Raw genomic sequence first — 14774 nt, 5'->3', positions numbered from 1 at the left:
ATGAGCCGCCAAATAGATGATGTTATGGTGCTCTGCTGTAAGATATCAGAGAGCAGGCAGATTAAAGCGGCTGTACAGAACTCAGCCAAAGGAGCTGCTGCTGCTGGCTTTGTTAGGGGGGGCTACTCGGTGGTCCACCCGGTATATTTATTACGCTTATGTGTTTGATTTCTTGTCGCTTACAAACTTTGACCCACTTTATTTCTCAACCACAGAGTGGCGCTATAATATCATCTATAAACAACTGGCTTGTTCTCTGAAGCCATGTATGTTAACTTGTTTTGTAATGACGTCTAAGCAAACAATCTTAATATGGTTCCACGAAACCATTAACATCCATATAACGTTTCCACTGTTGTGGAAAAAGGGTTTGGAGATTTCAGTGTTGTTTAAATACTATTACGATTCGATTAAACTATGTAGAAAATGTTGGAAATACAAATTCATCAAAAAGGCTATTTAGACAACTTAATATGCTCAACTTTACATTGCAAGTGAAAAAAGTTTATTTTATTGATTAATAATTGTGAATGGTAGGCCTATATTGAGTAGGCTAAACCTAGTGCATCTTTAGCGGTTTGTTTCTTGTCCTACTTGATCTCCTATTATCATCTGCAGGTAGTGTTTTGGGAGGTGCCACAGGATGGTGGATGACTAGTGACAAATTCCATCCTCTTCATCAGATCATAATGGAGATGCCACCTCAACAGAAGAGAAAACTGTACTCTGAGGTCATGGCATTACTGGGCAATCTGGATTGGGTTGACCTGGCTCAACTAATATTTTTAGTGATGGGTAATTCCTCTCTACAAATGCAAGTACTTACTACTTTAATATCTTTTGCCACAAAAGAGCTCGGAGCCAAAGTGGAGTATGGACAAAAATAGCATGTTAATTTCACCTTATTCTAAGCCAGAGGTGTGAAACTCAGGGCTGCAGTCCTGTAGAGTTTAGTTCCAACTCTGCACCAACACACAAACCATGCAGTTTTCAATTGAACCTGAAGGACTTGATTAACTGGATCAGGTGTGTTTAATTAGGGTTGGAGCTAATAAACCCTGTATTCCATTCGGATGGGCTCGTCCCTATGCCCTAGTCCCTTCAAAGGGTTTACCCTGCGGAGTGAGAGCTTTGAACGGTTGAAGGGTGTAGGGTACCAAACAACTCTTTCTTGAAGTGCCCTTCTGCGTCATCCTCCCGTGCCCACATGGAGGCGCCGTCATCCGAAGGGCCCTTTGAAGTGGCCAGTTTTGAGCACTTCGGTTTGGAACTGCCCTTCAATATGGCGGCCATGATTGTTTTCACTCCGAAGTGTTCTTCGGAGGGCGATATATCCCGTTTGGAATGCACTGAAACTCTGCAGGGCTCCGGCCCTCCAGGAACTGAGTTTGACACCCCTGGTCTAAGCCAAGTTTTACTATCTGAAGAGCTTTTTTAGTTTAGGTTTTTTGTTGTTTCTGAAATATTTTTTTTTTACTTGTAATTTTCTTTATTATAAACATGCGTGTAGGTGCTGTGATCAACTCCTTTTCCAACGTTTCTATTTCAGCAGTTTACCAGAGCCACAGAGTTTCACTGTAAACCTCAACATGTTTAAAATATTTAAATGTTTAAAATACTCAAGGGAAATCTGAATAATTAAGCAATAATCTTTTATAAAACATGTAAAATCAAGACCACCTCCTGAGTCAGTACAGTTAAAGCAATAGTACACTGCAAAATGAAAATTCATTCATCATTACTCACACCACATGTGTTGTGTGACTTTCCATTATATAGACCAATGGATTCTGCGAAAAAAATCTTTTATGTTCTACAAACGAAAGAATAGGGACTTTAAGCAACAGCCACTGATGGAACGGCAAGGGCATGCTCGACTTTAACTGCTGCTTTATGAGGTTCTACTGTAACCGTCTACTATAGGAGAACAGCTGGTTTGCTGTAGTCATTACAACGTGACAGTTTAGGTTGGTAAATGTCACGTTTTATGGTGTATATATATGTATACACCATTGTAATTGCATCAGTATGCGATTCTACCATTAGACTTTTATTTAATCTGTGTTGATATGTTTTAAAATTAAACTGATTTTAACGATTTTTCCATTTGTACAATGATATGTCTGCTGTTAGTAACAACATCTCAGGTAGCACTGAGACTAGAGGTGATGTGAAGCAAACAATGTAAGTATTGCCTAAACATCCTCCTCACAATACTTCAGTAAATGACCGAATACTGTGTTGTTTATGGTTGCTTCGTTCTCGGCTAACAGCGGTGTAACAGCTTACTTCCGGTCATCGTAGCCATTCCATTCGCAGCTGTTGCTTAAAGTCCTTAATGTCAAACAGGTTTGGAACGACATGAGGGTGAGTAAATGATGACACAATTTTTTTGGTGAATGATCCATTTAAAGCAAAGTTCATGTTCAGATTTAGAAGTAAAATAGTGTTGTTTGTTCATATTCATTTAAATTTTATTTTCTAAAACATAGGACAGGACAGGATAGGATAGGATATAGGTGGGAGGTTGTGGCCTGAATCAGAATCATCATTGAATTTGCTTTGTTTTTTAAAGCTGGAATACACTACGCAAGTTTTAAAGTCTGAACAGATTTTAAAACATTAGGCATTATACACTTACCGACTTTGTTAATAGCCGAAAACTGGCCATCACACACTACAAGACTTCAAGTTGTTCTGATCACAACAAACTCATGCACTTATTTTTGAGGGGGCACAGGTGGGGGCATGGGGGTTGACACAGCAGTTAGGTTTATGTTTACTTAATTTTTTAATTCAAAATATTCCCAGTAATTAAACTTTTATATATCATGTTAGTTAATCTATAACGGGCGATGGGCAAATCTTCTATTAGGGTCATTTTATGGAAATGTCAATTTTTCTGTCCCTAGCCTTTACAGAAATATTACACTTGAAAAACACTTTAGGGTTACGATTTTAAAATGGAACAATTATGTTATTTGAACAATTACACCTTCTTGAGCCATCAATGTTGCAATGTTTGTTTTTTAATTAATTATATAGAATTCCAAACACCACAAAACTGCTCATGCCCACAGCCATACAGAGAAAAAGTGCTTTATTTTGAGGTCAAAAACAGGTTTTTCTACCATTTAAAATGCAATAATATATTCATAACTATCAAATATATGATGTAAATGACATAAAAAAAAACTAAATGGTGAATAAATATTATAAAGTAAAGAAAGTAGCCCCCTGGAGTTACCGTTTAACAAAAATAGTTTATTTTGAAATAAAAATCACACTGTTGACATCACTTGACTTCCTTTTTCCTATTTCTTGAAGATCTATGAAGAAAGGCCTCAAAATACACTTGGCTCAAAAATCTGAGGGGGCACAGCTGTGCTGCTTAATATTTTTGTGGAAAACATGATACTTTTTTCAGGATCCTTTGATGAATAGAAAACTCAAAAGAACAGCATTTATTTGAAACAGAAATCTATACCACTATTAATGTCTTTACTGTCACGTTTGATCAATGTAATGCATCATTGCTGAATAAAAGTATCAATCTTTTTTATGACGTTTGGCTTTGCCATGTAGATTGAGATTAGACTATTTTACATCCAATTTTATTTTATATTAAGAGGTGTGTGAACTGGATAGCCCCCATGAAATTGAATCCCATCATAATTTGAGCTTGATAATGTTGTAGTATACTGGCAATATTGCTTCTTGAGTGTGGAAGAAATGGAGCTTGTTTTCATGTTTAGAAAATGCTAATAGAAAGCTAAGTTGATAATATAAAGTCTGATAATGCTTTCATTTTGTGTCGTTTTTTTCTCATTACATTTCTTTGAAAATGAGAAGTGGCTGGCCATTAAACCACAGTGCCCCGCTCTTTCTGTACTGTACTCTTTGGTTCGTGGTACAGTGCAGTTCATGAGATTTGCTAGAAACCAGAAAATGTGTTCTTAGTAGAGCCTCTCTGAGGTCAGCTACACTCACACACACACTACAAATATAAGTACAAACACCAATTTATCAAATGAAGAGAAAAATACAGTGTATTATAATCTATTTTTACTACAAGAGGTTTGTCAAGGTTGTATAACGTCGGTTGTTTGCCAAGAAAAACGTAACAGCTTCCTCATATCAAGATGTGTATGTATTTGCTGATTTTCCCCTCAATAGGACATTGCATGTTTTCTGGTAGTAAACATGAAAAGACAGCTGCATGAAAAGACAAAAAAAAAAAAAAACTTTCAGATACACATGCACTCAATGATGACCTTAAAAAATAGTTCACCAAAAAAAGAAAAATCTGTCATTGTTTTACCCACTTTCATGTCATTTCAAACCCACATGACATTTTTCTGTCGAACATTAAAGATATTTAGGGAAATGTCTTGTTTATTGTGTATGTGTGTGCGTTTGTTTATAAGTCAATGGTCACCGACATTCCTCAAAATATGTTCTTGTGTGTTCTGCAGAAAAAAGTAATACAGATCTGTAACAACATGAGGGTGAGTAAATAATGACAGAATGTTTATATTTGATTGAACTATGCCTTTAAAGGCAACAAAACCCTGAAACATTTCAAATTTAAGTCTTTTTTTATTGTTTGCAATTTCCATATAGTTCATAATATATCTTGTGCATTTATAGTCACATTAATTGTGTATTTAATGTTAGGCCTGTCCTACTGCCTGTAATACAAAGAAAATAAGCTTGTAGTAAGACGCTAATTTTCACTACCACTCCATTAAGCATGAGACAAATAATCTTTGAACTTTAGAATGAACTTTGCTTCACTCCGATTCCCAGAATCAAGCTCTCAGACTGTAATCCATTGGAGTTTCTACCACACTGACACACCTAGATTGGACTCCCAATCTGTCAGTTTTTTACTTTAGAATTTTGCTCAGTTTGCTGACAGCTTTCTTTGGTAATGGGTCTCTGATCAAGTGGGCTGCGTGTTAACACAATTTGTGTGTTTCCTGAACTATTTACATCTGTCTAATCATAGGCACAAGTGACATATGTGAAAGTCGATCTCAGCCGCTGAACTGGTTTTGTTAGTTACTGTAGATACATTTTTCTATACACAGTGCGCCAAAATTCCGTCATAGAAATTATGCTGGGCATTCTGCAAAAGAGAATAGTTTTGAGAGTTGTTTACCGTATGCATTTTGCACAGTTCTCATGAGAGGGAAAAACTGCTTCAGCCTACATGTGCACATTATAACTCAGGAGTCTTTCACTCTTCGGCTCTCTTGCCTAAAATTATGCTTAACGGATGCTTTCTCTGATTACTTTCAGAGTAATTGCTTGATACTAAGTGATCGTTTACAAAAGATAAATGTTATTTTTGTTTTGTAAACCACACAGTTAATTTGACTTGTTCAACCAGTATGCTGTTAGTCCACTCCAAAACAAGATGGTTCTATAGAGGTTCTTTACTAGTTCTATTTAGAACCGTATCCTTCTGAAGAACAGTTTTATGCTGAAATTCATGTGCACCTGTGAAATGACACTGAAGTTGCAGGCTGAAGTCCGAAACATAACATTGAAGTAACCTAAATAAAAAAAAATATTATAAACATTAAACCCAAATAACTAAATTCAATAATTTTTTCACATTTTATGTTGCTGCCTTATGTTAAGCTGCTTTAAATTACTTTTTTCCACATCAATCTACACTCCATACACCAATGGTATAAAAAAAAGGTTTTTAACATCTTTGCAAATTTATTAAAAATAAAAAATTTAAATGATTCCATTGCATAAGTACTCATACCCTTATCTGGGACAGTTGGAATTTAGCTCAGGAGCATTCCTATTGCTTGTATGGTGTTACTGGAGTTTGAGCGAAGGTAACCTGTGGCAAATTCAATTGAATGGGTATGATTTGGAAAGGCACACGTCTTAATAAAAGGTCCAATAGCTGATAATGCATTTCAGAGCAAAAACCAAACCCTGGGGTCAAAAGAACTGTCTGTAGAGCTCAGAAACAGGTTTGCATCAAGCCACACATCTGGGGAAGAGTTCTTCATTGAAATCTGCTTCATTGAAGAGTCACAGAAGCATGTAGTTTCTGTTACCATTAATGGAAGAAGTATGAAAGAACCAGGATTCTTATAGAGCTGGCCTCCTGGCCAAACTGAGCAATTGATGGAGAAGGGCTTTGGTTAGAGTGGTGATGAAGAACCTGATGGTCACTCTAGTTGAGCTCCATGATCACATGTGGAGATAGGATAAATCTACAGAAGGACAAACATCACTGCAATATTCCACCGATCTGGGCTTTATGGCGGTGTGGCCAAACTCAATCATCTCCTCAGTGAAGATAAAAGAAAACACACTTGGTAATTACAAAAAAGCACCTAAAGGACCCCCAGACTCTGAGAAACAAGATTCTCTGGTCTGATGAACCTCAATTCTAAGCATCAGGTTTGAAGGGAAACAGCTCTGCTCATCACCTGCAGAGTACCATCCCAAAAGTAAAGTGTGCTGGTAGCAGCCTCATGCTATGGGTTATGTTTAACATAAGGCTGCAACAAAATATGAAAAAAATGAAGGGGTATGAATATATTCGCAAGGCACTGCATGTGAAGCAGAAAGTTGAGTGATTGTTTAACACCCTTCTTGCTTTCCTCTCACTGATCTCTAAATATAATAGATGTATTACATTATGAGCTATTAATATATAAGTGTTTCCACCATGTTTCATATCGACTTAAAGAGTCTTCCACTTGTATGATTTACTTGATCATTTCTTATATTTCAACTCCTTTTGAAGTGCACAATATTCCCTTCTCTTGTATATAAAAAAAAACGTTCAAGCACTTTGTAATGTATATATATATATATATATATATATATATATATATATATATATACAGTTGAAGTCAAAACTTTACATACACCTTTCAGAATCTGCAAAATGTTAATTATTTTACCAAAATAAGAGGGATCATACAAAATGTATGTTATTGTTTATTTAATAGACCTGAATAACATATTTCACATAAAAGATGTTTACATATAGTCCACAAGAGAAAATAATAGTAAAAATGACCGAATGAAGATGAGTAAATTTTCCTTGTTTTGTCTAAATATCAATATTTTTTTCATTTAGCACTGCCCTTCAGAAGCTAGAGAATATACTTACATGTTTTCCAAAAGACAAATTAAGTTAAATTTACCCTGATCTTGAAATTAAAGTCTTAATGCATGGTTTTTCCTTCTGGAACATCAGTGAGCATTTGAACTTTCTGTTCTGTTTTCTTTAGTTGCATATGAGTCTCTCAGTTGTCCTCAGTGTGGGAAGATGAATCTCAAAATCACACAGTAATTGTTGGAAAGGGTTCAAATACACAAAAATGCTGGAAAACCAAAGAATTTGTGGGAATTTCCCAATACATATATTTCTAAAGGTGTTAAAGTTAGTTATTGAAAACCTGTACTAAAATACTGATTATGCCCTGACAAAGGATGTAATGTTTGTATGGTTATTGCAATGGGTAATACTGTCTACTTTGATAAATTTAACTCCAGGCCTGCAGTTAGAAGTGAGAATAATTCTGTCGAAGATATTGAATTTAATATAATCCACACTGTTAGCATTTAAAATGTTTTAATTATTTATTTGGTTTATAAATAAACCAAAGAGTGTGTGTGTGTGTGTGTTTAATACAATCAACAAAGTATTTTATGATAAAGCTTATTTATTGTGCTGATTGCAAAAAAAGTCACATTGATCCCTTAATACTATAAACATTTGTTATACAATAAAGTTAGATATATAAATACAAATATACATACACATACAAATGTGTAAAGCAGAAGTCATAGAAGTGACTCAAATACTTTAGTGCAAAATACTATATAATTACTGCTATTCATCTCTGTCTCTGTGCTTCTGTTCCTGGGAGAGGTTCAACACATGATGAGTTTCAGCATAGTTCATAATAGTACTTCATCACATCTGTGAAGTTCAGAGTCCACAGACAGGGGGGTTCCGGTGCTCAGGCTTTATGTAGCAGTATGGGGAGTAATCCTCATCTTCAGGGCTCTTGAACCACTTGGTGGGCACCTGGTACCCCTGCTCACTGGACTCGTCATCACTGGACGTGGCATACTCAGGTAACGATGGCGTGTCCTCTACAGAGTTCTTCTTCCAGTGCTTTCCCTTAGCTCTCTGCTTTCCTTGCTCTTTTCCCTCATGAACGCTGCTCACACAGGCCCGGCAAATTCTCACCGGTCTGGAGGAGATTTTCGGTATCAAGGCCCGGCTCTTTGAGCAAGCTCTACATACTATATAACCGCATCTCCGGCAGTGGTGCCTCCGATTGGCAACGCTGAATCGCTTCGAGCAGCGCATACAGATGGCTGATGCCATGTCAGGGATCCAGGTGGCAGCGAAGTTCTCTGCAGCAATGTCAGCGGGGAGGCCCTTAGCTTGCACTAGGAGGGACTTGTACTGCTCAATGTGTCCCATCCACGCGTTCTTTTCCTCAGGCGAAGCCGCCGACACGTAGAAAGACTTGCGTGGCGTGCGGATGAGCCATTGGTTGGGCATGGCCATTCCGTCTTCCAGATCTTCCTGCTGCACATCCTCCAAAGGAATGATATTCTGCTTACTGTTCCAGCGACCGGGCACCATGATGCTACCGTAGACCAAAATGTCATTGAAGAGGAAGAATGCTTTGGGTTTGGGTCCACGTCTGCACAGCTTTGACAAGCAGCCCTCTCCCACCAGAATACGCCCTGGTTGGAGAAGCATCTTTCCTGTTCGGCCGAAGGTGCTCTCCACTGCCTGGATTCGCTCACGGTTCTGAATAGTAAAGGTCAGTTGTTCTGCCATTTTGGTACTGCCTGTAAAATGTAAAAACAATGATATTGTCAAATTAATTTTGATGGACTTGTAACCATTGGATGAATTTACCAAACATGTAGGTTTAGTTATTAATTCTTAGCAGTACTTTCAAAGGACGTTCACCCCTGATTACCCTAGTTAACAAAATGATACAATACACACACAAAGTAAACATTTAAACATCTTAAATATTAAATCAACAATACCTGATTGGTGTGGAAAAAGCAGTGAATTGTCGTTGGGTAAACAGACGCTGTATCTGTTCGCAGTTCTTTTGTCCTTCAAGCTCCAATAAAATTTGTTATAAAAATATACCTGTGTGTTCAGCACTACAAGTCTCTTCTTTCTCTGGGCAGGTTGTTCGAGACAGCCCTTTTATAGTGTCATCAGCTTGTCTTTCCTGTTTGAAAAGGGGAAATTCCAGATCTGCTCTGCCGTCTCTTACTATTTTAGAGGTGTAACCTTCCTTGTGCTTTACTGGCATAAACGAAGACACATACTCAAAACATATAGATACAAAATAAAATGTTTTGACCTAATGTCATGTCACTACAATTCTGTGTAAGGAGGTGATATATGCTGCCAAGATATTATTTAGACCTCTTGTTCGTCAAATTGAATGTAATACTTATAAGTGCTGTATTTTTTGCACACCTGTCTAATTTATTTCACAGATCAGGTTAATTTATTTAAAGCTCAAATAAAAATAGATAAATATTAGATGGAAAAACTTCACAAAAATTAAAAATATGTTGCCTTTAAGTTTAAGTACAAAAATGACTAAAATTGAAATAAAAACATAAAATATTAAAATAAAATGCACAACCAATAATAATAAAGCATAAATGTGACTGGTCGCCTACAAGCATGATTCTTTCCATCTAAAATTCCCATTCTCAGTACTGTTCAGATGTTTCCCATTACGTTCATATGCCCTTCCCATTACAGTGAAAAATGTGTGGGCTGAAGTGAACAATTAAGTTTATGTTGTTTATCTGATAAACAGTTTTGGCTTAGATAGCAGATTACTCCATTATCAGATTTACTAAGCAATAGTGTCAAAACAACAACAGAACTTTGACCCTTAAACCAGTCAGATACCATAACCAGCCTAACAAGTTTTTGGAAGGAAATTTCTCCAAAGTGACTGTAAACAACATGCTTGTTATATGTGCAAGGCCTATACTTTTAATGCACGAAATGCACAATTTGTTTGTTTTGTGTAGAAAAAAATAAAAAGTGATTTAGAGGAAGTGCATATCCTTATGATGCAACACCGTGATTTCACAGGAGACATGTAATGTAATGTAAGGACCCGTTTTCTCATAAAAGACATTGCACACCAGAATGATGAATGGACTTCATGAGAATTTGCAAGAATGTTGACACCCATAGTTCAGTCTTATTATGGTCTTATTTCAGTACATAACAAGCGGTCATAATCTCCTTTAACTGAAACACTGTCTGTACTCAAATCTGTTCTTTGCGCTCTCAGAAAAAAAAAAAAGCACTAAGAAATAAATATATAATCATTAAACAAACTTTGATACTTACATATCAAATTAGAAAACCTGTTCTTTGTCTTGTATAGGAAGGAGGGTTTTCCCTGGCATTACTAGAAGAGGCGTTTACGAGTCAACTAACAAGGAAAAAACCTTGACTAAGCATCAGGCCCAGTTTCACTGTGGAGAAAAAAAGTTCCTTGTTTTGTAAGCTGGCAAATATTACAACATATACTTCAGTGAAACAAAACCACATAACTTATTCCAATTTGACTTGAAATGCTTGTAACTGAAATCTGAAGTGGTGCCAGTTCTAGAACACTGAATTCTGAAAAAAAACTGCTACTAACAGTACTTCACTTAAAGTTGTATAAAAATAAACATTATATATCCTAGTTAAATATCTCCCACTATGAGGAAATAATTGTACAGTATAAACATTCTTAGAGTGGATCAACTATCATATCATCTAACATTAACAAAAGAGTTTAGAATTTATTTTTAAGGAAGAATCACTTTTATTTGTAGAATTTGCAGTGCTGCCTACCCCAGATGATATAATAAGGCCAGAAAGAAATAGTTTGTGGGAATATTGTATACAAATGAAGTGACAGGTATGAAAAAAAAAAAAAAAAAGTCAAAATTCATTCTTACTTCCTTCTCCTCCAAAAAGGCTCCCCCTGGTGGACAATCAAAACAACTACTTTTCCTAAATGGCCCATACAGTTTCATACCCCAGTCAAAGCATTAAAAAGAACAACATAAAAACAAAATAAGAGTAATAACAATAAGAGAAAGCTAAAAAAATCCATAATGATTAAATGTCTTCTCTTAATTCTCCTTTATGAGTCCAGAGTTAAAGTTGACATGATGTGTAAAACGTCCCATTACAAGTCAATAGTTCCTTTTACTTTGAATTTCTTTGCTGACCGCTCACTGGAGCGCAGTTCAAACTTGCTGCCATAGATGTGCGTTACGAAATCACCAATCTCCACACTGAACACACTATTCCTCTTCGGGATAACTGCAGAAAGAGAGAAAAAGAGTAGGAGAAAAATTTCAATATTCAAAGGGAATTAATGAAGAACATATGCTTTACAATGAATGAGCGGCACTGTCTGATAGGTTAAAGTTAATCAGCGATCAAACAAAATAGAGGAACAGATCTTTCTACACAACATATTTTGACAAGCCTTTGTTCTCAGGTTCATTTGGCACAAGGGTTCTGAAGGGTGGCTAATGACTGTGAGGAAGAAGTTAGAAGTGTTTTCGTGACAAAGAGAGGACTCGCTTTCGGTCTTGACTAGGGCTGTCATGATCAGATTTTTACAACAGTATTATTAAGGTCAACAACAAATTCATGATAATTATATTATTGTGATCTATAAATAAATAATGCTCAAATTCTTCATTTTTTTTAAATATCAGGGCTTATCCTCTATACCAGTATACACTCACTGGCCACTTTATTATAGGTACGCCTTGCTAGTACCAGGTTGGTCCCCCTTTTGCCTTCAGAACTGCCTTAATTCTCCGTGGCATAAATCCAACAAGGTGTTGGAGACATTCCTTGGAGAGATTTTGGTCCATATTGACATGATAGCATCACGCAGTTGCTGCAGATTTGTCGGCAGCAGATCCATGATGCGAATCTCCCGTTCCACCACATCCCAAAGGTGCTCTATTGGATTGAGATCTGGTGACTGTGGAGGCCATTTGAGTAAAGTGAACTCCTTGTCATGTTCAAGAAACCAGTCTGAGATGATTTGAGCTTTGTGACATGGTGCATTATCCTGCTGGAAGTAGGCATCAGAAGATGGGTACACTGTAGTCATAAAGGGATAGACATTCAACAATACTCAGGTAGGCTGTTGTGTTTAAACGATGCTCAGTCGGTACTAAGAGGCCCAAAGTGTGCCAAGAAAATATCCCCCACACCATTACACCACCATCAGCAGCCTGAACCGTTGCGAGAAGGCAGGATGGATCCATGCTTTCATGTTCTTTACGCCAAATTCTGACCCTACCATCTGAATGTCGCAGCAGAAATCGAGACTCATCAGACCAGGCAACGTTTTTCCAAACTTCTATTGTCCAATTTTGGTGAGCCTGTGCGAATTGTAGCCTCCGTTTCCTGTTCTTAGCTGACAGGAGCGGCACCCGGTGTGGTCTTCTGCTGCTGTAGCCCATCTGCTTCAGGGTTCGACGTGTTGTGTGTTCAGAGATGGTATTCTGCATACCTTTGTTGTATCGAGTGGTTATTTGAGTTACTGTTGCCTTTCTATCATCTCTGACCAGTCTGCCCATTCTCCTCTGACATCAACAAGGCATTTTCGTCCACACAACTGCCGCTCACTGGATATTTTCTCTTTTTTGGACCATTCTCTGTAAACCCTAGAGATGGTTGTGCATGAAAATCCCAGTAGATCAGCAGTTTTTTTAAATACTCAGACCAGCCCGTCTGGCACTGACAACCATTCCACGTTCAAAGTCACTTAAATCCCCTTTCTTCCCCATTCTGATGCTCGGTTTGAACTTCAGCAAGTCATCTTCACCACATATAGATGCCTAAATGCATTGAGTTGCTGCCATGTGATTGGCTGATTAGCAATGTGTGTTACCAAGCAACTGAACAGGTGTACCTAATAAAGTGGCCGGTGAGTGTATTGTGATACCCCTAGTCTGGACAATGATAAAACAACACAGTTTTACATAATGTTTTTGACTTGATTACCATAGTGCATATAGCCACAGTAAAACCTTTATAGTTAACTGCAAATTTTTCATATTTTTTTTTGGACTCACTGGCTCCAGCCTCCTTTAGTCTTATGGACAAAAGCTTAGTATGGCTTCTTTGAGTACTGACATTCAGTCGTGAAATTATGTAAAACCTGTAAAAAATAATGTATATTTACATATACCTTTTAGTTTGTCCTCTTTTGTAATGATTTTGAAGACGTGCTTCAGTTCCTGTACCAGGATGCCAGTTAGACCAACATAAGAGGGGCATTTTGATCTGATAACTACAAGGAAAAGAGATGTGAGAGATAGCATGAGGTTCCATTACATGCTAAAAATATCACCATTAAATCGAATCAGGATATACCGCTGCTAAAGCAAAAATGTGTTCTTTTGTTCACAGACATTTTCAAATGTGCATGATGTTGTACCTGTTAAGACAGCACCGTGGAAATCAGCTTTTAAGAGCTTCTGCTGGATCATCTGAGGGTTGCTGCATTCAAAAGAAACAGGCAGCACATTCATGGAGCGTTAGCAAGACCGGAATTGAAATTACACCCAAAAAGCCAGAAATTCTGAAGAGCATCTTTCGGAAATTATGACACACATCTTACCTTCCCGGTTTCAATCCATTACACAGATCCAAAATGTACTGTTTCCATAGCTCATGCAGAGGCAAGAAGAGTTCATATCTACAATCATAACCAAAGATGCATGAGTGATTTTATCGATAAGCAGTACTTTTACTCCCATAATACAATACCACAGGGTGAAAGAGTATACTTCTGATGTTCAGGTTTGAGCTGGAATATTTTCAGCTGTCTTCTTTCTTTGGCATTCAGTCCCTTGGCCTTTCTTGTCTTTCCCTTCTTCTTCTTCGGTCTTTTATATTCCAGGAGCACTGCCTTGCGCAACAAACATTCCTCAATGTCTTCATCCTTCATTTGGGGAAGGCAATTCCTTAGGAATGCTTTGGTGAATGCATCCGCTGCCGCTCCTTGTTGAGACTGTGAAAAGTGACACAGAGCAATATATTTGTAAAGTTTTTGTGAGTGCATCTACATCAGTGAACTGTTCCATGATTTAAAATCTTTACAGATCCATGCAGAACCCCAATATAAAAATCTAAACTCAGTAACACTTTATATAAAAACAGATTTAACAGAATTACTAGTTTTCTTACACGACGGAACAGCATGCATGAGGAAAATAATGCTAATGCTAATCAACGTGAGTCACCTCAACTCCTAAAATTTCGCTTTGCTCTGATGGGATTCGGGATTGCACCACACCTGGGGAAATACAAATAGTAGAAGAAACATTATAAGGTTCATTTGGTTTTCTTTTGGCAAAGAGTGGGTAAATGACCGTAATGTTGACTATAGCATGGAAACCGGGTCCAAGATGATCGCAAAACAATTTATTAAACAATAAAACATTAATAGGATTGTAAACAATGCAAAATCATCTCCACACTTACTTTCCATTGCTCAAAAACACACAGGATCCAAAAAAACACTGCTGCTGTGAAATCACACGTGCTGCTGACAGGACAGACGAGCTGATCACAGATTCAGACCCGAGTAATCGAGCACGGCATCATTCACCATAGATTTACAGAATAAATAATACTGTGAAGATGATTTATGTCTTGTTATATAGTGAATATG

At 37.2% G+C, this 14774-nt stretch overlaps 3 protein-coding genes across 4 annotated transcripts; 1 reads left to right on the top strand and 2 right to left on the bottom strand.

Annotated features, from left to right (window-relative positions):
* Positions 1-887, top strand: LOC306870187 (protein C19orf12 homolog; the record flags this gene model as incomplete). The annotated part of the gene is given in 3 exon segments (XM_079417299.1): positions 1-114; positions 117-160; positions 623-887. Coding segments are annotated over 3 exon segments (423 nt in total).
* Positions 888-6964: 6077 nt separating this feature from the next.
* LOC306866289 (pleckstrin homology domain-containing family F member 2-like) lies at positions 6965-9764 on the bottom strand. Its single transcript, XM_079411382.1, has 2 exons — positions 9070-9764; positions 6965-8862 (listed from the first exon to the last, which is right to left on the bottom strand). Exon 2 carries the CDS (start codon positions 8849-8851, stop codon positions 7982-7984), a length of 870 nt encoding a protein of 289 aa, XP_079267508.1. The 5' UTR covers positions 8852-8862; positions 9070-9764; the 3' UTR covers positions 6965-7981.
* A 265-nt stretch (positions 9765-10029) lies between these two features.
* pop4 (POP4 homolog, ribonuclease P/MRP subunit) lies at positions 10030-14689 on the bottom strand. Of its 2 annotated transcripts, none has more exons than XM_079411241.1 (7): positions 14585-14689; positions 14344-14396; positions 13888-14111; positions 13719-13796; positions 13536-13597; positions 13287-13388; positions 10030-11389 (listed from the first exon to the last, which is right to left on the bottom strand). In XM_079411241.1, exons 1-7 carry the CDS (start codon positions 14589-14591, stop codon positions 11253-11255), a joined length of 663 nt encoding a protein of 220 aa, XP_079267367.1. In that variant the 5' UTR covers positions 14592-14689; the 3' UTR covers positions 10030-11252. The 2 variants fall into 2 exon arrangements, 1 of the variants encoding a protein (XP_079267367.1); XR_013783929.1 differs by having other exon boundaries at positions 10869-12095; positions 12138-13388; positions 14585-14673.
* Positions 14690-14774: the final 85 nt, after the last annotated feature.

This window comes from Barbus barbus, assembly GCF_936440315.1.
Source record: "Barbus barbus genome assembly, chromosome: 1".
Taxonomy (NCBI): Eukaryota; Metazoa; Chordata; class Actinopteri; order Cypriniformes; family Cyprinidae; genus Barbus; species Barbus barbus.
This window is presented reverse-complemented; position numbering and strand designations above follow the sequence as displayed.

Coding starts and splice junctions, on each gene's coding strand:
- LOC306866289 (XM_079411382.1), bottom strand. CDS start 8,851: ATGGCAGAACAACTGACCTTTACTATTCAGAACCGTGAGCGAATCCAG.
- pop4 (XM_079411241.1), bottom strand. Junction 13,598..13,718: donor AATGGATTGAAACCGGGAAG/GTAAGATGTGTG, acceptor TTTTGAATGCAG/CAACCCTCAGATGATCCAGC. Junction 13,389..13,535: donor CCACGGTGCTGTCTTAACAG/GTACAACATCAT, acceptor TTTTCCTTGTAG/TTATCAGATCAAAATGCCCC.